Source organism: Tympanuchus pallidicinctus, unplaced genomic scaffold (assembly GCF_026119805.1).
Source record: "Tympanuchus pallidicinctus isolate F22 unplaced genomic scaffold, pur_lepc_1.0 scaffold3, whole genome shotgun sequence".
NCBI classification, from domain to species: domain Eukaryota; kingdom Metazoa; phylum Chordata; class Aves; order Galliformes; family Phasianidae; genus Tympanuchus; species Tympanuchus pallidicinctus.
Window position 1 is genome coordinate 45,188,586 of NW_026294747.1, and position 23,600 is coordinate 45,212,185.

Here is a 23,600-nt window from a genome sequence, read left to right on the forward strand (position 1 = left end):
TCTCCTTGCAAGCGAAGAACTCCCAGCTGATTGAACAGCGCGTTCATCATCTGGATTGCCCTGGTATCTCTTTAAGCATTAATGGTGCCATAAAAAGCCCACCAAAAAAAGCAGAGGGAGATCTGCTCTATTTTCCACTAAAAGCTTTTGCAGAGCCAGATTAAGATCCAAAGTGAAAAAAAAAAAAACCCACCAACACAGAACACACCAAAATACACAGAACTCTAACTTTTTCCCCATTCAAACACTGATCAAGGAACATTAAACAAACAGATTAGTTCTGCTCTTATTTGTTTGTAAAACAAAAAGCATGAAATATTTAGCAGCATTGTAATGCAAACCAGATGGGAATAATGCGGGCTTTCAAGGCTGCCTATAGCCGCCCCTTTCATGCTGCTGCAGCGGCGGATGGTGCAGGCAGCCCATTAGGACAATTTATGAACAGGACCGCCACAGAGGGAGTTCTAGCGAGAGGTCCACAGCTCATACAGAGCAACCCCGATAACATCTGTTAGGGTTATTCACTGAAGAGGATTATATTACAATCCTTCTTAATACCACGAGTGCTACAGTAAAACCGGATGAAACTTCAGTTTCATTTGCTCCAGCAACGTGCGTTTATCCGGGAGTTCTTCTGCAGTTGGAAGCAGAGGCTGCGTTCGTGGTATGTCAGGGAATGAAACTTAGAAAGACTGAAATATTAACCTGGGAAACCCCTGCACTGCTTTTAATCTCTCATGGCCACGAAGCTTGGCTTTGGCACGCCATCAGCCCTTGTCCATGGAAAGCCACTCTCTGTTAGCTCTCCAGGGCTGAGATTGATTTTATTTAAATAGTTCTCATTCGGTAACCTTGCTCCATCCTCCTTTATTTAAGTCTTTGTTAATGATGTACTTTTTCCCTTAATTTACCTAATCTCATAATGAATGCTCACATCCAACATGACCTCATTACTCTGGCAAAGACTTTTGTGTGCGTACAATTAAGGGCACAGGCGTACAGCAGAGGAGAGCTCTCTAAATGAAGAGGTTTTAAGCATTCGCTAAGATTCTCACTGACTAAAAGCCAGATTCTTACTCCTGCATATTGATTTATTTCCAACAGTTTCAATGCAGCTGGGCTGATTTACTCCACTTTAAGGTCTTTCCTAATATTGTTATTTATTGAACTTGCCACTGTTTGCTGCTGCAACCTAAACAGATATTTCCATCCTCCGAGTAGCGTTGCTGCCTGAAACAGGTAACCCAGTAATTATGACTTACGAGATTTAAACCTGCTCAAGAGTATTTTGGTGTTCTGAAATGTTTATAGTAATTCTCATTGGCTGTACTGGTCCCACTGAGTTGTTTGCAGAGTTGTCTGCAGTCTACACTTGATCAACAAAATGCCCATCCACCAGAAAAATGTGAGCTGTCTAATCTACTTCTAGGCCTGTTTCTTTGTCTGAGACAAAACCAAGTAATCCCAAATTTCCTAGCTTGTTCCAGAGGACCTGGCCTCTGGCTGCACAAAAAAAGAAACTACAAGAGGAAAATATGTTTTTCAAAAGTAAAATAAAATAAAATAGATTTATTTCATGCACTGGCTGCAGCCCTCAGAGCAGTGCATCTGCCTCCCTTCATAGCTTTCACTTGTTTTACACTTCTGGGAGGGATTTGAGCTGCTGTTCTGATCTTGACACAGCTATGGTCAGCCAAAATATTTGCATTTGTGCTTCTGGGGCCTTAGCAGGAGACAGCTTATGGGCAGGCACAGAGCCACATCACACGCATCTTGAGAAAAGTCACAAAGGCCTGGCTAAAGATCAACGTGTTCATAAACCCAACCTATGGGTTAACCTAAAATCACAGTGGTTTCCCACTCCTCCAGAAGGAACTGCCTTTATGCCAGAGACCTTGGCAGGCTGTGTCTCATAAGAACTCAGGAAAGAAAACAGCAGTGACTTGGCTGCTAATGAGAGCTGTGCATCCCCACATGTGTGCTGTGATCATCAGTCTTTAGAGATGCCAGCAGCAGCTACAGCAGCAAACTGCTCACTTACTGCACGGGGCTGAAGGCAACCTCAGGTCTGAGGATCTGACAAAATCCGCATTTGTCTCAGTAGGTTTAGGAGTGAGGGAAGCAACAGAAAGAGGTGTGTTAGAGCCTAACCACAATAAATGATATTGAATTGTAATGTGATTTAGCAAATGCACATTTTCTTTGTGTTTCAAAGAATTCTATTCAAATAGTGGCACAGTGTTACAGAAAAGCTGGCATTTTCTTTTGAACCTCACAGGGTCAGAATGGAGCATTCTGCAAAACCGTCCTCCAGCAGCAGCAATTTTATCTTTGCTTCACTTGCTCCGGGTGTTTCCAGGTCAGCCCAAATGCTCTGATGATGAGAAATAAACACAGTGAAAATGTGAATCACCCCCCAGAACAATTTAAAAGTCTTTAAAAAGAAATACTTATGTGTTTATTTACTGCATTATAACTGCAACACCAAATACATATTTTTTTCATTACAGAAAAGGGTACATGCAGTGAAATACTCTGACTTTATAACTTGAGGCAACACAGTTCATTGGTAAGAGTGAAGCATCAGCACAGTCACAAGGCTGGGGCTAAGGGTTAGGAACTTCCAGTCTCTTTATCCTGCTTGCCAACAGCAAAGCCACATCATATTTCATTTGTCATTAAAGGATAAACTTTCAGAACAATGTGGCCTGATCACAGAACAACCCACTGCCCTTTACTCCTGGAAAAGTCATACGGAATCAGATTTTTTTACTTGAGAAAATACACTTTTGGCAATGCTGATGAACAAGCAGTAATTTTGCAGGCAGACAGTAGAATTCCTGCCATGCTCCACCATGACCACAGCACACACTGTGGGTCTCCACTACACAGGTGCCCCCACTGCTGCTCTGAAGAACGAAATCAGGCCATTTTCCACAAGATTGCACTGCAGATATCTATTGCATTGGGTGCTTAATCCACTATTTCAGCTGCAGAAGGAGCAGGTTCGCAGTGCAAAAGGGAATGAAAATGCTGTCCTGAGGCACTGAGAATATAACTTCTTCCCCAGCTAAAAAGTCTCATTCTTTATTATAAAAGGGCCCGAGTCTGGCACTGCTATTCATCTATCAGAGGCTCTTATTTGTAATCTGTCCTGTGAAATTTCACGGGACTGTGTGAAATAAGTTCCTAAACAGTGTGAATAAATTCCAGAATCAGGCCCCAAGCTGGCACCATTTCCAGCATAAACTCTCTTGATTTTCAGTCAAGACTTTTTAGTAAGTGCTACATAACACAGCCCAGACTTGCAAAAAAATGACCTGATTTCTTTCCGCACATCTTGTGTAAAATAACACTAAGGACAACTTAACTTCGGCAATTTAAATGAAAAATAAAGTCAGTCTTTCTATGCAGTTCTATTTTTACATGATTTCATAGAGACATTGTACAGAAGCTTACAGCTCCTGGAGATAATTCTAGCAAACAGGAGGACATATACGAAAACAAAGATCTTCAAAACTACATGGAAATCTGTAGAATAAAATATATATTTATATATTATTTTCCAACAGGCAATAGGCAGTTTAGAAAAATATGAGTGTTACAGTCCTTCTGAATCAATAGTCATACAAAGAAAGGTTTTAAAAAATAAGTTTATCTTTTCAAAAAGCCACTTTTATAAGAAAATAGACTGGTCCACATTTCCCTGAATAAGCCAGAAAGGTTAAGGAAAGGTCTGGGCAAGACAAGAAGTCTGCCTTGGACTTGATATCAGCTGTGATAACATGCACATGTACAGAGGCAGCTGCTTGGCTCTGGTATTGTTTACCTTAGGAATGAGCCTAATTTATCACAAACGTATTTTAAAATCATAAATAACACGACAAAAGCGGCACTGGTCCCTATAATGCAAATAATTATTCATACAAGCAAAAAGTGACATCAATCCAGTTATTGTGACACTTGAAAAGTATTTTGTACCCAGTGGTCACATTGAACAGCACATGTATAAACACTGATTATTATTACAGACTCTCCTATCAGCTACTATACACAAACAAGAAGAGATGTTCACACTGTAATTGCTCCTAACATTTCTGCTCTACTTAAGTATTAGCACTCAGGAGAAGCTGGGCTGATGGAGGGGGGGCGCTGAGCTCAAGGCAGGATTTCAACATGCAGAGGGTATGGGGTTCTGCTCCTCCCCACTGCCAGCTCTGGCCCCTCAGAGGAGCTCTAAAGAATTAAAACTGTTAACAATGTGTGCTCCTGTTGTGAACAGACCTAGGTTTACTTGGTGCCCAGAAGCAGGTGATCTAACATGGGGCACACAGGTGGAACTGAGATCCATATCAGTAAACTTCTAATTCTGGAGAGTTCTCATTTTCATTCAATGCAACTTATAAAAGAATACCTTGATATTTGCTAACTTTCATATTAAAAGTAGAGAGTGGATTGATTATAGAAAACTTTGCCTTGGTTTGTTCTTGACAACTTTTAAATACATTATTTAGAAGCTCTTATTGATTTTGTTCAAAACAGGAGTAGATTCCTTCTATTCTTTTTGTGAACCATATGGGATATCTATGCATTCTAGAAGGGAGTTTCAGCACATTTCTTTACATTTTCTTCTTGCTTAAAACTAAACAAAAGCACAAAAATAGGTGGAAGTAAGATTGATGGCGTGCTGGTGAGGGGACCCAAGGCAGTTTATAATCCAGCCTTGTTCATTAACTTGGGCCCGAGACAGCCAGCTGTTTTGAGAAGTGAGGACAAGTCCTCTGCAGAAGCACTGCAAGTCAGTTATATTGCTAGCAAGCAATAATGCAATTTCAGGGTCTCCTGCTACATTTAACATCAGTGCAGCGTTACGTATTACAACAGACAATGACAGAAGAATGCGACACCAGTGGTATTTCTCATAAAGATGTTTCACAGTGGTCCAGCATGCTGCAAGAGATGAGAAAAAGGTAAGAGGGCAGCCTGGAGGCTGAGAAGGTGGAGGACACTCTCCTGGAATCAGTGATAAACTGGGTTAACACAAATTAGAAGGAAAAAATGGAAATAATGACAGTGATCAAAAGCAATGCATTCACTGAGACAAAACCAATGAGGGTTTCAAAGAAGCATTGCTGACTTCCAGTCAACCAAATGTACGGAGCAGAAACTGCTGTTTGAGAATGGACACATGCTGAAAACATGCAGCACCCAAATACCTTCAGAAATAGCTGGTGCTCAGCCTGTGCTTCCCAGGTTAAACTCTTACAGGATCTGATCTAGGAAGGTAATGGGAAATAATCCTGGATGCTTTTCAACCTCAGAGGCCAAAGCCCTGACTCAAAGTTAAAGCTCATTAAACACATACCTCTAAACATTCTCAGCTTCCTTTTAAGACATAATTTCTTCTAAAAGCTGCACTTGAAAGTTACATTGAAGTGGAATGTCCTCTTTCTTTAAGTAGAACAATAATTACACACCCCATTACATGTACGAAGGTTGCTCCAAAAGTAATGCCTCCTATTTCTTTCCATGGAAACAATCACAGATGCAAAAGGCACAATAACAGTATTTGATGGAGCAAATTTTCAGCTACAAAATGCTATTTTTCAACATAGTCACCACCATTAGCTATGTATTTTTGCCAGCACTGAATAAGAGCCTGCGTGCTGCGCTGGTAAAAACCTACATCAGTGGAGGTGACCCACTGTTGCTGTCACCACTGCTGAAATGCACCACCCACTGCCTCACTGTGCACACATTCACCACTTGGTCTCCCAGGACATCCTCCAAGAATCAATGGATGTCAGTGGGTACCATTTTTTTCCACATGGAGGAATTCAATGACAAGATTTTGCTTCATCCGTGCTTCCATGTCAGATGTCAGTTTGTCAGAGTGCCCGTCTTCTGTCATCTGTCACAGAGCAACAAAACGGAACAGAATATTGGTGGGAAGGTTCAGCCCCTACTACCATACCACCAACATCTGCCTCTGACATCATGGGCCAACATAATAACATAGGAGGCATTAATTTCAGAGCAGTGTCCATATATAGAGACACATATATCTTTCTTAGCCATGGAAATTACCATACAGAAGTATTGATATCTGTAGTGAAACCAAGCTTGTGGTGTTCAATGCTTATTCTTGACAACAACAACAACAAAAAAAAGCAAACAAAAAAAATCTGGTTTTGAAAGCAGGGGCATTTAGGAGCAGTAACAGCTCCAGGCCCTGACTGAAGGCCTCATGCAAAGCATGGGAGTCAGCCGGCAGGCTGCAGCCTTTCTTTGGTTTTCAGCTGCCCCAAACTCCCCTTTCTTTTTAAACATATATCTTTAGATCAAATCAAACTGATAAAATAGTTTGTTAGGGAGCTTAATGAAACTACCTTGATAAAATTGATAACTTTTTTTCCTAACGAAACAGAAAATAAACAAAGAGATCCTAGCTTATGATGATGTGTAACAGGACATTCAGCCATTCCAGGCAGCTCAAGGTCACAGTGCACCGAGGAGACAGTCCAGCTCAGAGGCACATGATAGCATTTACGTAGGCAGTAACAGCCAAGGGTAGTAAGAGCTGAAACTGAAACTCTGCCCCTCCTTGCCAAATAATGGGCAATTTTTTTGTGCAAAGATTGGATTAGCAATCAAAACCTGCTTAGAGAGAAGAGAAAAAGCACCTAGGCAGGCTATGAACAATACTAATGATAGGGCTTTCATCACCAATAATGGTTTGTTAGCAGTTCTTTGGACGCCAAGGTGCAGATGTGAATATTGAGGACAGTCTCTGAGCTCAGAAGGCGGATAGGGCAGAAGGCAGATGGGGGCAAGACCTGGTCAGGAGGCACAGGAGAGATGGTGGCAGGGACCAGAGCCCCTTGGATGGCTTCAAAGACTGTTCTGGTACAGGCGGAAATGGGAAAAGGCAGAGCATCTGCAGGAGGAACTGCAAGTGGGGGAGAAGACAGGGCAGGCCACCAGACTTGGATTAGGATGTTCAGTTGGGAGAGAACACAGGACTGGGTGTGGGCAAGGAATGGGATTAGCTGGGATTTGTTTTGCAACTCTGTTGAGAAAAGGCCACAATACAAATTTAAAGGGTGGGCTAATCTGTGCTGTGTAAGAGAATGGTGACAGAAATGGTCAAGTGCATGGCTGACTTTCAACATAATAAATGGCAGAGAAGACTGGGTTCACTTTAATAAGGAAACAAAGTAGACAAGATGTGATAAAAGAAAGAGGATAAATGATCTGGAGAGGGTAACACTGGTCTTCCTGTTTCCTTGCATTCAACATTCAGGGGCCAGAAGAAGAAAGTCAAACAATTCCCACCAATGCAAAGTCAGCTCATTGGAATCCCTTTTTCACACAGCTTGTAGGGAGGACGTGGAACTCATTGCGTAGGAGCCAGAAAGCCACTAGCATAAATAAGGTACCAAATAAGCTCACCCCCCAAATCCAGGAGACTGAAGGCCACATTTAGCATTTACTTGGAAATGAATTCCTATTTCAGTTTCATAATGAACCTCTAATTCCTATCGATTGAACAGAGACCTCTATGATTATCTTTCTATCTACAATAGCATTTCCTGTACCTTTTCCTGGAGCATCAGCGCCTACCACCTACAATTAATCTGTCACTGAGCTGTTTGAATCAGCAGTTTATTCTGCATTTATTAAGAGAAAAAAATCCTTGAAGCTCAAATTTTACCTACAGTGAAACTGCCTAAGGAAACCTCTTTCGACAGTCAGCAAGGTGAACCTGGACGATGGCCATGGTGAAAATTTTGTCAGGCAGACAAGAAGGCCAAAGCTTGTTCTTGTGTCATTAGTTCTGGGTTGCTCTTGTTAAGTCAATCCTACATGTTCATCTCTGGCATCGAGATACCAGGTTGCCTTTTGATGTCTCCTGCCACTGAGATGTTGTATCTTCAGTGATGCAGTTTCATCTCCTACATAGTTTAATAGGAAGGCGGATGGCTCACTGATGCTACTACCTAACATCTGGCAATTCCTGAGGTAGGTTAAGTAACAGGTGTCATGCAGGCTACTGCTTGATTCGGTATATTTATAACATTTATTTCTTTGTTTTCCATATCTACTGATAACTCTCTGGTAGACACATTGATATTTTAAATTCCATAGATAAGAAAATATATTTTTTTAAATGCTATATTCATGCATCTTTGCTTTGTTTTACCTTTGAGCAAGTGCAAAATAAACCGTAATTCTTAGACATATTTGTGCCAGTCAAAAAGTGACAAAAACATGCCACACAGTTTCCCAACACCTATGACTAATTTGATTTTAACCCACTATAACCTATTGTATAATTATGTTTAAATATGGCAAAAATAGTACAATTGCTTTCTGAATGAATCATGATGTCTGCACCAACAATGTTATCCTTAGCATTTTAATAAACTGGCTTCTGAGAGCCAGTTTTTATTTATTTTTTTCTTAAGGAAAGAAGACAATGCACCTTCCTGTCAATACAAGTTAAAGGAATTCCCATATATGAAATCTTCAAACCTTCTTAGTGTTAATGAGATATGTATGCACACACATCAAAGTAAAACATTTCCTACTTGATACTGGAGAAGAGATCAGACAGGGCAAACTCCTGAGGCCGTGGAGTAGTTTAACAGAACATAACACTGACATGTTAGAGACTACCATATGACTGTCTTGTGATGGCATTTTTCTTGGAGACATTTGTTATTTCCGAGGCCTTTGATTATTCTAATGGAAATGGAAAGTCATTGTAAAGCTCTGCAAATTATCCAGCAATTATCAGCTGTTTCCATTAGGTTATTGTCTCAGTCCGGACAAATAAGCCAGTATTTTGGAATAAATGATTATCACTCTGGAAATCCATTCTGTGCTAACAGGGGAATATGATGTTTTTAATGCATTTGAAGAACTGAACAAGTTTTTCATAAAAAGATTTTTTGAGAGTGCATATAAAATAGTATTTAATACAATCTAAATTGCTAGTAGGAATTAGAGAAAGGGCCACGTGGCACAATAACAATTTTCTACCTCACAATATTGCAGTCATGGAAAATTCAGTTGAAAGTGTCTGGCTACAAAATCAATTACAATTTATAAAGTAGGTTTGCTTTCACTCCAAAGACTGGGTTTGAACCATGCCCTTGGGGCTGTGCAGAAGTCTTGCTTTAATGCATTGGCACCAGAGTATAGGATTTTGCCTTCAACACTGAAGAGTCATTAATGTGGTCAATCAACTACCGGATCCAATAGGGCAGACAAGAGAGCTTGGACAGAAACATGAGAAATCTGCTCTGTGAACAGGCTTGGTGTCTACACACAGTGTGGGCTATGTGGCCTGAGCCAGATGCACAAACAGTCTACAAGTTTGAACATGATCTATCTTATAGGGCTTTGGCAGCCTGACTGGCTAGATTTGTGTTAAAGTAGTGGAAACATTCAGGTATGGATGCTTATCTGTTTTGTACATCCCAGATTTTGGAAGGGGATGTTTTAAGACAGGGACCCCAATCTGAAGCTGAGTTACAAAACATCTCAGTTATGTACATATGTCAGAGATCCATGAGCTGAGGGTTTTATAGGCACAAAAGCAAGGCTATAATCCCCAAATAACCTGTGAGCAAAGATTCAGACGTTAAGAACAGTGCTCAAGATTTCAAGGATGGATTTGGAAATAATGTGAGTTAGTTTGTGCTTTTGGGAATCTGAACTTAGCTTAGTTTCCTGGAAGTTGAAGTGCCTTTTGTTTTCATAGTTTTTTCTATTGATGTGATTAATATTTATGCACACTTCCAGCTATCAGTACCTTTAACTTTTCAGAAAAAAAAAAAAGGGGAATAAAAAAGAAGACAAACTTGGATTTACATCTCAAGTTTACTTTTGTGATATCTAGAATTTCTTCTTAGAAAAACAAAGGGCCTAATTTTCATCTCACACCCACATTGGAAAGTGAGGCCAATGGCATTATAAAGATGTGAATTTATTATAAGTGCTATGAAAATCAAAGTCATGTGCTTTGATTAGCTTCCATTGCAAAGATGTAGAAAGATTCATCACTTATGTGAGATTACTCAAGTTAGTGAGAATAGATTTACTGAGATTTAAAGTAAAAATTCCAAGATTATAGACAGAGGATTTACAGAATGCAAAACCAGCAGCAACAGTGCTTTTGTCACATTTTTTTTTTCCCCAAGTGTCACAACACTGAAACATCAAGGTTCTTGTTCTGTTGTGGTCCTTTCTTCAAAATACTTTTACCCAGTGGCATACTCCTGGGGTATCAAATTCATTTGTCAACCTATAAAAGTCATCCAGATCAGAAAGGCAGGGCGAAAAGAAGTCTGATGTGAGAGTTTGTGGAAAACTTGTGCATCTCCCTGCTGATTTCCCCTGTAGCCATACTTTTCCTCATTATTTTTAATTTCTTTTTCATCACTTTTAGTTTCCTCACATGGAAAGGCAAAAAAATAAGGAAAAAAAAAAGGGAAGGCAATGTGGCTATGCCAGAGAACAGCGCACACATACACAGAACCACATAGCGCAGGTTCTGTTACTGCCCCTCTTCCCCCACACTTCTCTTTTGTCAGAGCATTTCATTTGAAATGGAGATGTGGATGATGATTAGCTCCTTGCTGTGGAGCTACAGGGTTCTTCCCCTGGGGCTGGCAGCAATATTTAGGGAAGCACTGCGGGAATGTGCATGATTCTTGAACAGCTAATGAGGGGAGAGAAGGAGGCATGACCTCCGCCTCCAGAAGGAACATTTGCAAAGAAGGAATTCATTCACTCCACTCTCTGATGACTTATAGCTCTCCATCTGGCTTCTCTGTGGCCGAAATCACAGACTCTGCCTTTCCTCACTCTCTGCTTAGATAGGAATGCATTTAGTTATTGCTCAGCATCGCTCCTCACCTCCCTGTTTCCGTCCACACTCTGCATCTCTCCTGCTGCCTCCTGACACTTGCACCAGTTCAGATCCAGTGAAGACATTCCCCTTGTGCTCTACCCAAATATCTTTCTTCCTATCTTTTCTCTTTGCTATATACTCATTTACTCTCTTGGCAGAAATTTGACATTTTTATGCAACTCTAGAAAAAGCAGTGCAGTTGGAAGCATTATGGGGAAGCAGAGAAAGAGAGCTGATGGCAGAAGAGTCTCCCCAGGACACTGAGGAAAGGCCCTGTTGAAAACTCTTACTGAAGAAAAGGTGTTTAACATGTGATAGCTTCGGTACTTGTGCAGGGAGAGGGAATAAAAAACATTCAGAAACCTTTCCTGCTTAGAGCCTTATTATTTTTCAAGAGACTTTCTAGACTTTATAAATTCCTCCTTCTCTGTCTTTATCTATTTTTCACATCTGCTTTTTCTCAACTCCCTTCTTAGCCCCCCAGCTACTAAATATTTTACCTGTTCAAGATTTAATATTATTTGGAAGCTTATTTGGAAAACACCAAATACCACCTGCTGGTACTGACAAGACAAGCTTCTCCTACAGGAAAGCCAGGGTGGGAAAAAATAAGTGTTTCTTCTGTTAAATTTTTCTCTTTTCCTTCTATTTATTTTCCTCCTGGCTCAAATGCAAGGAAATTAAGATGTAGCTCTCAGAAATGGTAAAAAAAATTCAGAAATTTAGAATTCCCTCTTCTCTCAGGAATCAATGAACCAATGAGGTAAAACACCATCAAGAATGGTTTCATCACAGTAAAGCTGAGGTTTGCTTTTCCATTAAAGCCCCATGTTAAAATGTACATTTAAAATTTTTATAAATCAGGCATGAAGCTAGAAAATAAATGGCAAATTGTCATCATCTCAAGCCTTTAGAATGTAGATAAATCTATATTTTGATACATTAAGTTTACACAGTTTAACAAACCATTATGTAAAAACACCCTAGAAATGAATCTTGTTTCCAGGATGGTGTTATTAAAGTACTTCTGACTTTTGTAATGCTGACATTGAAGCAGGCTGTATCACACTGTTCAGGCTTTATGATCCATTCCCGAATGCCTCTGCGTAAAGTAAAAAACCAAAACAAACCAAAACAAACAAAACAAAACTCTCCACTGCTTTTTGGAGACAAAATCACTGATATGAACTTCCATTCAGTGCTCAGGAATTTGTTCAGAAAATTATGGCCTTATTTTAAAGGTTCTCTGCAGAGATGTATCATAAAAAGTCATTTTTTTTCCAGCTTTCCTCCCACTGTATTCTACCTCTCCTGATTCAGGTGGGTTGGAGAACACAGTAATTGGTAAAAAACGAGAACAAGAGAAGGCCCACCCCCACTCCTGTTGAACTCAGAGGAAAAATTTCCATTACCTTCTGCAATACCTGCATCTGAATACTGAAAAAACAGATCAAGATTTTAAATAGAATTGTCCCATTTTTCCTCGGCTAAATGTCAGCCTCAGTAAATCGTTCATTCTCTTATTTGCATTCTGGTGCATGCCCAGATCTTTGCGTACATGCTGACTTTTTTGTAAATAACAAAAAGCTGATTTTAAGTAACACCCAAAATAACAACAGCAAAACCATCATTCAGTGGCCCTTGTTGAAACACAGTAAAAAGAGAAACACTGCAGGATTGCCCTCAAACAGTGGATGAGTGGATGGTGAATGTTTGTATGGCCACAGTTGTGCATTTATATATATATTTATATGTATATATATATACATATATATATATATATACACTCATACACAATCTCTATATACACATTATAAACATAATAACAAAACACTGTAAAAATATTAATTTTGCTCATATGCTTGAACAATGTGGACTGTTTTTATGATGCATTTTTGTGATATATCCCGTTGATAAAACAGCCTTGTTAGAAGCTCTAAATCTACAATACTTGCAATTACTAAAAAAATGAGTCTGTACTTTTGTGAGTCACCTCTTGCCGTGACAAGCAGTTAGGTTGGAGGTGGGCCCTCGTATCTCAGCATCAGGTTGAAGGACCGGGCAAAGTTGTTGGCCAGTGTGCAGCTGTGCGTCTTCTCTGCCAGGGGCAGGAGGAAGGCCAGGAGCAGGAGGAACAAGAGGAGCAGTTGCAACGGTAGCGATGCCCAGCATACTCGATGCAAGAAGGAGCACATGCCTCCAGAGCGCCTCTGAAAGACACAAATCAAAGAGCTACTCAGAAAAATAAAGAACTGAGGAGGTACATGTCAAGTACATCAAACTACAAGGCAGAGGGGCAGAACAACCCACACTGCCCACAGCAAAACAGATCTTAGCGTCCAGCTGACTGACACTGGTGCTTCAACCATTTCTTTTAGTGACTATGTCACTATTTTAAAGAGTTCACTGCTGAAAATTTTGTTCTAGCATGAAAACACTGCTGACTTCCTAAGAGAGGAAAATGATTGCCTCCAAGTCCTTTTCCAAATCAGAAAGTGTCAGTAAAATACAGGTGCTGGTGCCTAGAAGAGGGGACCCAGCCTTCTGCTCTCTGACAGCAGATGGAGCCTCATTTGCAGCATGTGCAGCTGGTTACCCTCTCTCCAGCTGCCATGTGCTCCTTGAATCTTGACTTGGGGTGTAAGAAGCTGGTGGCAAGAGAAATGGCCCTGTACTGCTGTCTGCCTCAGTTCCTCTTACACTTTCATCGGATGTGAAAGAATGACAGACAACAATACACTGACCCTGGGAAGGACATTAAGGTCACATTTATTGCTGAGTAGCCACCAAAGAGGCACAAAGAAGTCATGTTATTTCTCCTGATGCTAACTCAGAGCGGCTCTCTTAACCTCATGAATTCAATCTGGATGAACACAACCATGAGAGAACATATTTAGAGCTAAAAAAAAATCAGGAAAAATTAATTAAGAAGTGAGATTTTCACCAGCAGCATTCTTGCATATTTCCTGCCAACGGACTGAACTGTGCAAGCTTCATTAAATATCAGCAACCTGTAAGGGCCTCCAGAAAAACAGGGCTCAGTAATCCACTTTTAATTTCATCAAATATGGATTTATAGTCAGAAAGTAGAATTAATGTTTCATGCTGCTCCAGTAGTAGGTATCAACCTACATCATGAATATCCACTCAGAATATCCACTGAAGTGAGATCCATGTTTTTCACAGAAGGAAGTTAACTCAGATGAGCTTGGGTTGTGTTCAATCCACGGGGAATGTCAGTACTACAATAAAATGGGGACTTCTGGCTAGATATATGGTTTAATGGGCAGCTGACAGCTTCCATTTTCACTGACCATTATTTGTTTTTTAATTCTCCATTACATCCACAATATGCAGCAATATCATGTATATTTATTATAGTACGCCATCTATGAGGAAAAAGGCCTTTATCAGGTTCCAGAAGACATGGGTAGGTTTATTTATTAACTAGTGATTTATTAATCACTAGTTCTAGTGATGGAAGAGAGATGGAGTTACCTCTGCACTGGGACAATTCAAACCATGCTCCTTCTACCACTGAGATGTGATAGGATTTAATGCTGATGTTATTAAAGGCAAGGATCCTGACATGCAATTAACTGCTCAACAGTTCATTATGGCTGAGAGTCACAAGATGTTCCTTACAAATTCCAGATGGGAATTAGAAGTCCATCTGTCTTTGACACTCGGCTGTGGCAAGGACTGCCAGACTTTGTAGCACCACCTAAAACATGATTTATAGCTATTCATCTTTCAGTGTTTAATTTGAAAGCTACCTAAATCAGCTGCAACGCCCATCCTCCTGCCTGTGAGCTGGTAGGAAATAGTGGGCTTTTTCAGTTGTGCCTCATCCCTGCTCCTGTTACAACCCAGGAAGCAGGTGCCCTTTGGTCACTCAGTTTGTCTTTGATTTCCTATTATGACCCCACTGCCAACGTCAAACACACATTATTCCTACCCCAAATCAATAGTGATTCAACATTTCATTCAGAGCACATCACTGACTCCAAAGCAAAGACTATTAATGCAGCTCTAAGAAATAAGATGAAATTCAAACGCTGTTCATCAAGTGCATTGTTTTTAGATCTACGGGAAGGAGCTGTAAAAGGGTACTACCTTTTAAAGCAAATTGACCAGAAAGAATTAATTAGAAATGGCCTTATCAACAAGCTACTGTTTTTGCTTCTTGGAGCTTTCTGTAGGGTAAGATGCTGAAGCTAACCGCAGAAGTTCCTAGCATTAGAATAATCTGTTGAGGAAATTTTGCATGGGGGTAGAATTTCAGAGAAGGATAAATATTTTGTTTTTATCTGCTGCTTCTCTCCTGCTGTCTTGCTAGGGTTATAGGCATTTGTGTTTGATGAACTTCTGTCTTTGCTGCCTAGCTTTTCTGTTTTGTTTGACCACACAGCAAGGTCAGAATCTTACATTTTTGAATCCATTTGTTGCCATGGAAATGACTCTCCTCTCACAACCACAGCATTATGATATCTCTGCAGGATGGAAGATGAGGCACACAAGAGCTGTGAGAGTTTGGTGCTTTCAGCAAATTTGCAATGATAAGTCCTCATTATATGAGGGCCCCAACCTGCACACACTGAAATCCATGGGAGATTTACCAATAACTACAGTGTTTGCAGCAGGATTATGCAGAGATACAACTAAATAGAGTCTGTATAGAGAAATACTTATTCATGGAGTTCAACTGATACCCTTACAAATGAATTCATTACTTAGATGTAGTGCTGGTAGTCTTGTGTACATAAATTCTACATTAATTTTGTTGTTTTGGAACAATTTGTGACAGGATTTTGTGTGTGCATGTGCTAGCACTGCTAGAGGTGCAACAGTTTAAGGGTAGAAAATAGGTGAGTTACACAGCTGAAAAAGTGTGGAAGTCTTGGAACAAGTATGAACAAAGAAGCACGTCAGTTTTACTAAGGATACATCAAGATATTTTTTCTGTACTGCAAGAGAGATACTTTCACAGTCTGCAGTCACCTGTGAATACAGACTGACTGTAAGGGAATTCTTGAGGCCAAGGTTAAAACCTCTGCTGCGCTGGGCTAGGGGTGATCAAGGCTGTACAAGTGTACTGGGATTCAAGACCACACTCCCAACAATTTAGCACATCATTCTGGGTTAGAAAAGGACAGTCTGACGTGGTTCCACCTTTGCAAAAGACAGTTTGTACATTCCATTTCCATGTGAGATCAAAGGTGGGAACCACAAACCTCACTATACGGTGGAATTCCTTTTTTCCAATCACTGCAGCTACTGGCACCAGTACAGCTACTACCCATCACCCACAGTGTCTGCAGTGTGTGTCAGATCCAGGCTTCACAAAATACTCTGAAACCAGATCCCTCTCTGAGAAAAACTGGCAATGCTCCACCGAAGTCAACAGAACTTTAATTTCCACCATCTTAGAATAACAGTTAGAATACTTGGGTATTGAGCCAAAGTGTCAGAGACATTTTTGAAACACACACAGAAAAGGAATAGGTTGATATTTAAAATGAAAATATACATTTAAAGTTCACCATCAAGGATAAATGCCTGTTCCCTACCCTTTGTCCCTCAAAGTATCAGGAGAAGCACGGATTGTCAAGAGGTAGACAGCTGTGTTTTGTGTAATGCTAAATGCACGCTTGTTACCAAATGAATTGTATTGGCTGTGAACATTCATATTTGCACTTGATTCATGTTAGGGAGTTTGAATGACAAGCATTGGTTTAGACCTAGAAGTCCTTGGTTACTTAAATCTGTTTGCAGTTAATAACTCCTTACCCAATGCACTGTGAAAATCACTTGGACAGGGAACAGCGGAAAAGCACTTTAGAACTCACTACCTAATATTCCTGTATATTTTGTTGAAGTGCTTTCTAAAAATCACTGCACCCCCTGGTTTGCTGCTGACCACATTTCTGGATGTGTGAAAAATTGTTAATCTAACTACATGAGGAAGCAAAGGAGTACAGCATCTAATATCATTCTCATTAATGCTTTTTTTTGATGTTTTTGTATGTCACCAACATGTCTGATAGAAGTCACACCTGTACCACCGAATCAATAATTCAGTAGAGAAAAAAGATCGCATCTGGATTAATTCATTTTATCTTGGAGCATTTCACTGACAGACTATCCCAGGAAGAACACTCCTGTTCTTCCCATGCATAAGGGGAACTACTCCTTAATATTCTCAGCCTGCAGTTGCTTTCAGCTCTGAGTATGTCCTCAATCTGATGCAGCTTGTCTATCTAGTTAACACTCAATAAATCTTTCCTCTTTGTACTTATCCAGTTTCCCCTTGAATCTACGCAAACCTCAGTCTATGCATAAGCCCTCAATATCATTTAACAAGGAGTTCTACAGGTCAAGTAATGGTGGCATGAAGAAGAAAACTCCTTGTGTTAGCCTTGAACCTAACCCCCAGTTCTTGTGGAAAGTCTATCCCTAACTGTACTCTGCACTATTCATGAAAACTCTTGAGTTAAAAGCTTAGACAGGATGAATCCTGGCTTGTATCTCCTCAGTGGACAAATCATAACATAATGGGCTTAAACTACAGCAAGAGAGAGGAAAAACATTTGGAAGGGACCTTGGAAGGGATCACCTACATGGGTGTGAATTTTACTACTTCATTATTCCTCTGAGAATAAACAGAGCTGCCAAGAAGGCAGTAACAATAGTTTATCATTCTTCTAAATAGAAGTATGCCACTGTCATGTACCATAAACTTTTTTATGGTCAGACAGTTGCCTTTATCAGTAATATTTTGCCTCTGAGAGGCCCTAGATTTCTGCCACTTGAAATGCCACTAGAAACTAATTCAGCTGCTGCTTATAGAGGCCAGTACTGACAATTGACTAAGACCAGCGGAGATTGCTCTCACAAAACGAAGTGAGTTGGACTTCTATCCCTATGTGAGACTAGTTGGAACTCCTCAGTAGTTCCCAGGAAGGAGTCATGAGCATCCCTCTCAGATGCACAACATATTGCAAATCACAGTTGGCATTTTCAAGAGTGAAGGAATTTTTTACTTGCTGATGTCCTAATTGAGGAGCTGGTTGCCACTGACTCCACAGAGCTGAGCAAGCAGCATGCTCTGGGACAAAGCAGTGGCTCATTCCCATACACCACAGCAGAAACTAAGAACTGGATACCATTGACCAGAGGTTTTCTGGCCTCTGCAAAAGGAAAATGAGCCACTTGGTTCAGAACCATACTTGCCTAAATGCAAACACTGCACAGGTTAGGTAACCAGCAGTGAGGAATAAGTGAACATGGCTAAGTCCTGCACTAATCTTTCTGTATCTCACAGAGGGCTACAAGAATCTATGTGCTGAAAGGAGGTTAACTGAGGTCTCACAAGCAATTTTAGCTCTGACATTTTCTATCTTCAGATTGCTTGACTTTGTAACCTTAATGTTCTTTTAAATTTTAAAAAGAATAAATGTATATACATAAATAAGTAAGTGTATAGGCAAATTGCAAGCTTTGTTTTCTCCCTTACGGAGATCCTGGAGTACCTCAACAGAGCCAGATGATGAACTAGAATCTTTGATGAAGGGTTGATTTAAAAGAAATGGAAAACATGGAAAAGCCAGCAGTTTGCATCTGAGGTTACAGCAGCCACATATGGCGGATATTTCAGATATTCTGCTGCAAAGTCTCTTAAAACTAAGTACTGTGCCATATGCTACTGTGACACAAACAGATTTATAAAGGTTAGCTTCTGCGTGCATAAACAACATGACATGCTTTCAGGATAAGCATGCCACAGGACAAGAGCTACAGCCTGATCCTTTAAAGCAGCACTCATTTCTGTAATTTTCCAGGCAAACACAAAAAGTCCCATTTTTTCCCACCTTCTGCACATGAATTGAAGTGGAAACTGATTTCTCTTTATCCATAAAGTGCTTGATGTGGGATAAAAGTTAGAAAGCACTGTGGAACACTGGTAAGGCAGAATGTAGGATGGGTCGCTAAAACGTTCTTAATTTGATGTTATAAGAATAAGGAAGGGCAAACTGCCAGAAGGGTAATTTTGAAGGATTTCTTCACACACAACAGCAATGGAGTGAGTTACGTTTTCCCCCTTAAACATCATAAATGAAGTATTTGGAAAAGTTTCAGAACAGAGTAAGAAGTTTTTAAATCAGTACTATTCAAATACGTAATCTGGAAATCCAGTTGGTATCAAAGGATAGCAGTTCTTTGATTTCAATCCCTGATAAAAATATACTGTAGAACAATGATATTTAAAGGATATTTAAATAAAGACTTTTAGCTTGCTATTAAAAATCTCAGCTAAGGTAACTTTTTAAAATCAGCTAACAAGACACTTCAGGTACTCAATGTAAAGTTTTTCACAGAATCACAGAATTGTAGGGGTTGGAAGGGACCTCCAGAGATCATCGAGTCCAACCCCACTGCCAAAGCAGGTTCCCTACAGCAGGTCGCACAGGTAGGCATCCAGGCAGGTCTTGAACATCTCCAGAGAAGGAGACTCCACCACCTCCCTGGGCAGCCTGTTCCAGTGCTCCGTCACCTCACTGTAAAGAAGTTCTTGCACACGTTTGTGCAGAACTTCCTATGCTGCAGTTTCCAGCCGTTTCCCCTTGTCCTGTCTCCACTCACCACTGAAAACAGTCTGCCCTGCCATTCTGCCCCCCACACCTTAGATATTTATAGACCTGGATCAGGTCCCCTCTCAGTCTTCTTTTCTCAAGGCTGAATAGACCCAGTTCACTCAGCCTTTCTTCATAGGGGAGATGCTCCAGGCCCTTCACCATCTTCATGGCCCTCCGCTGGACTCTTTCCAAGAGATCCCTGTCTTTTTTGTACTGGGGAGCTCAGAACTGGACACAGTACTCCAGATGAGGTCTTACCAGGGCAGAGTAGAGGGGGAGGATCACCTCCCTCGACCTGCTGGCCACGCTCTTTTTAATGCACCCCAGTAAGCCATTGGCCCTCTTGGCCACAAGGGCACACTGGTGGCTCATGGCCAACCTGTCGTCCACCAGGACACCCAGGTCCCTCTCTGCAGGGCTCCCCTCCAGCAGGTCATCCCCCAGTCTGTACTGGTGCATGCAATTATTCCTCCCCAGATGCAAGACTCTACACTTGCTTTTGTTAAACCTCATCCGGTTTTTTTTTTGCCCAGCTCTCCAGCCTGTCCAGGTCTTGCTGAATGGCAACACAGTCTTCAGGCGTGTCAGCCAAATTTTTTTTATGGCAAGTTACTCCCATTTTGCTAAATAACACTGATTCTTAGTGATTACTTACCTATATGATAAATTTATTGGCAACGAAATGTGTCTACGTAATACTTAGATACAGTCAAAGAGTTTTAATTTTGACATATAAAGATGTATGAAAATGGTGGTTCAATAGAAGAAGTTGAATAAATGATTTGTGTCAAAGAAATAATGAAGGGAAATATGAACAAATGAAAACACAGACATCACTAGTTTTAAATATATTTTTAAGAAATATAACATATCCAAGCACACTTTGTATTTAAACTCAATGCTCTACCACTTCACTCAGAAGAGCCACTGGAAGCTAGTAAACCAGATGCCTTTAGTCAGTATATGAGATGTTAACAGCACGTAAGGACGATGTGTCCTGACAAGCAAGATATCTTCTCCATCTTGCAACAGCACTGCTTTAGAGGGAGAGCACCAGCAAAACACAGAAGTGGCAGAACCAGGTAAAAGACACATGAAGAGTCCCTGTGTGATATACCAGCAGGATTTCAGGAAAATAAATGGGCCACACATTTCAGCATAAATGCACCTCTAACACAAACATGTTGTGCATTCTGTAATACAGTTTTCTGACTTGAAGAATTCTTGCCCCCTCTGTGCTTGGACAAAGCAGAACTGCTTTCTTCCTGGCAAGCTGTGGCAACTCCTGCTCTACAGAGCTTCCTGAATGGCTGCTGTAATGTGATTGACTCCAGATCAATTATGTTTCTAAATAAGATTAAGTTACACGCTCCTTCTGTCTCCATGTTACAGGAGATTATTCTTTGCAGAATCTCAAAAGAAGCAATTAGCTGACCACTGATGTAATGAATGCTAATTATTTTGTTTGTACAAACAATAAAGCCAGAATCATTTGTATAGCAAGGAAGTGTAATTGCTCTGAGCACTTGAGAAAAGAAACCGAACAGTGCTACTCAGACTATAAATAATGACCTTCCGACTTCCTATTTATGCTAAGAATGCTCATGGAGTATTATAGTTAGCTGAGAACCAGGTTTTGAATGTAACTTTTATCATATTTATTACTGAGCTTTTGCTCAAGTGCATCCTTGCATGTGCTAGGTGTCCTGCAGAAATATCCATCAACATTGCCCCATCACTGGCACCTGCTAAAAATTCACTGTAGCCAGTGCAATTTCCTGCAACTGTTTTCTGTTAATCAACAAGAAGCTGCTCACTTCAGAATCATTAGCCCCATAATGTTCCTAACGGCACCAATGGCTTAAGGCATGTTCTCAGTGAAGGACTAATCAGAAAAAAGCATATTAATAAATGTGGAGTAGGTTCTATTCTGGCCAACACTGCGAAATGCAGACAAGTAATGGAATAATAACAGAATGCAATAGATTGAGACTGCCTGCAGCTGTGTTCTCCCATTTGCCAGGTTGATCTGCAATATATTTATGACTCAAACATGAGAGAAAGCAGAGCCACTAGGGATCTCATGTTGCAGAAGCAGAGATCAGACCAAAATGCCTAAAAATTTACCACCTCTGCAGATTCTGTGCGACCCAGAAACACGGGGGAGCTGAGAAGTTACAGGTAACCTGATCCCTAAGCAGGGATCCACAAACCTCCCAGTGCATGCAAACCACTGGATGTAGCAAGTACAGCGACGCTGCCCCAACCATGGATAGTTTCTGCAGGAATGAACTCCCAGGATCAGCCATTCTAAGTGGTATTTTTCTCCATGGTTTTGAAATGATATTCAAAACATACAAAAATATTTTGTCTAATCTTTCTTTCATTTCTAGTCACACATTGTTGAATCTGAATTTAAAATAAACTTCACAGATTCTAATTCTATAGTTGGTTTGCTTTTCCTCTCAGCCTGAATAGCAGTGCACCCAAACTGGGTCAACATTGTTTTCCATTTCAAGTGGTGCTCAATCAAATTATGCTCACATTCTGATAAAAGCCTCAGCATGAATGAAAAAAAAGACACCTCACTTATGTTACTTGAATTCCAACTATAGACATGGTATACAGAGACTGAAAATTCTGAAGTAGGCAGAATCTCACTTCAGTGAGCAAGGTTAGGTTTGGACATTTGTACTGGCTTGTGAGGAAACTACAAATAACTTGTTGGTGGAATGGAAACCATTTCCTTTCTTCATATGAAGTATTTCAGTTCTTCCCACACCAAATTGTTCTCTTTGCTTGTGTTCAGTAGCTATCAAAAACACAGAGAATGCTTTTTTGTCCTTTTGCTATGGGCCCAATTGACAAATGTTTGCTGCCCACCACTACATTATTGCAGTTTCCTCGAAGATTAACAGAAGACTTCAATCTCTTTTGGAGAAGTTGAGGAATAAATGCCACGTATCCTGAGTCATGAGAAATAGATGAATTAAAAATTGATATCTAATTGCTCAGTGAAGATGTCTCAAGGTGATGCTTCAAGATTGTATATACATATATATATACACACACACACACACACACACACATTTTTTTAATGTTTTTTTCCCCACTCTACAGAAAAAAACTCTATCTAACTGAATTCCACAGTCAGTCTTCTGAACTGCCTCCTCTAGCAGAAAGCAGCTCTGCTATACTTTTGGCTGCCACTGCACCAAGTATTAAAATGTTGGATTTTTTCCAACCAGATAAATTCTACTACTCTTTTCATCTTACCAACAATGAACAATTCATGCTGAGTCAGAAAGGCAAGAATGGAAACTCTTTGAGCCAAATGTGGCCAAAACTATGCAGGAGGTGTGTGATCTACCATGGATAGATCAGTACTTCACTGGGGAAAAATATGGGAGATGCTACACCATTTGAGCACCAGAGAAATATCTCATCCTGAAAGGGGAAGTCTTAACTTCTGACCATACTAGAAGTATGGTCACTGTATTTTACCCTTCAAATATTGGTCTCATTCTAAAGAGATATTTTTTGCAACTAAAGAAATCAAGAGCTTGGTTTATCTTAAGATGACTTATGTGATCATGTTATCATGTTCATGCAAAATGCTGCTTATCCAATTTATGTTCTGTTGAGCAAATAGAGCCTTCTTTCCTTGTGAAAATGGGAGGAAAGGGAAATAATAGTGAAAGTAGAAGCTAACTGCCTGTAAAGAAAGTAAGCCCTGACTTTATGAAAAAGGCATCATTAAAGCTTCTTGGATTAAATAAGAAGTTGGCAGTATTTTGTTTTCTTTAAGCTTGTCCTTATCTTTTAGGCTACTGCTTCTGTTTCTTATGTCATCACTTCCAGAAGAAACTCCTTCACAGGAGAAATTCTGCTTCTTATAGCAAGGATTTAGTCTAATAACATTAAGTAAATCTCTACTTTCTCTGTTTTTCTGCATTAGTAAGAGAATGGGCTGAATGATCCAAAGCAATTTTCCAGAAGTTTCAAAAGGAATCAGAAGGCATTTTTCAAGGTTATTTTAATAG

The 23,600-nt window shown here is 40.2% G+C and overlaps 1 protein-coding gene across 8 annotated transcripts in view; it reads right to left on the reverse strand.

The window, feature by feature from the left end:
• Positions 1 to 233: 233 nt before the first annotated feature.
• Positions 234 to 23,600, reverse strand: part of SYNE3 (spectrin repeat containing nuclear envelope family member 3) — a 60,842-nt gene continuing 37,475 nt past the window's right edge. For 4 of the 8 annotated variants that reach the window (XM_052692559.1, XM_052692560.1, XM_052692553.1 and 1 more), the window contains 2 exons: positions 12,915 to 13,131; positions 2,436 to 5,911 (listed from right to left, as the gene is read on the reverse strand). In XM_052692559.1, coding sequence (XP_052548519.1) covers positions 12,934 to 13,131 — 198 coding nt within the window. In that variant the 3' untranslated portion in view covers positions 2,436 to 5,911; positions 12,915 to 12,933. Of the gene's footprint in view, positions 2,375 to 2,435; positions 5,912 to 12,901; positions 13,132 to 23,600 lie in introns of those variants that run through there. The other 4 variants (XM_052692558.1, XM_052692556.1, XM_052692557.1 and 1 more) reach the window with 4 other exon arrangements.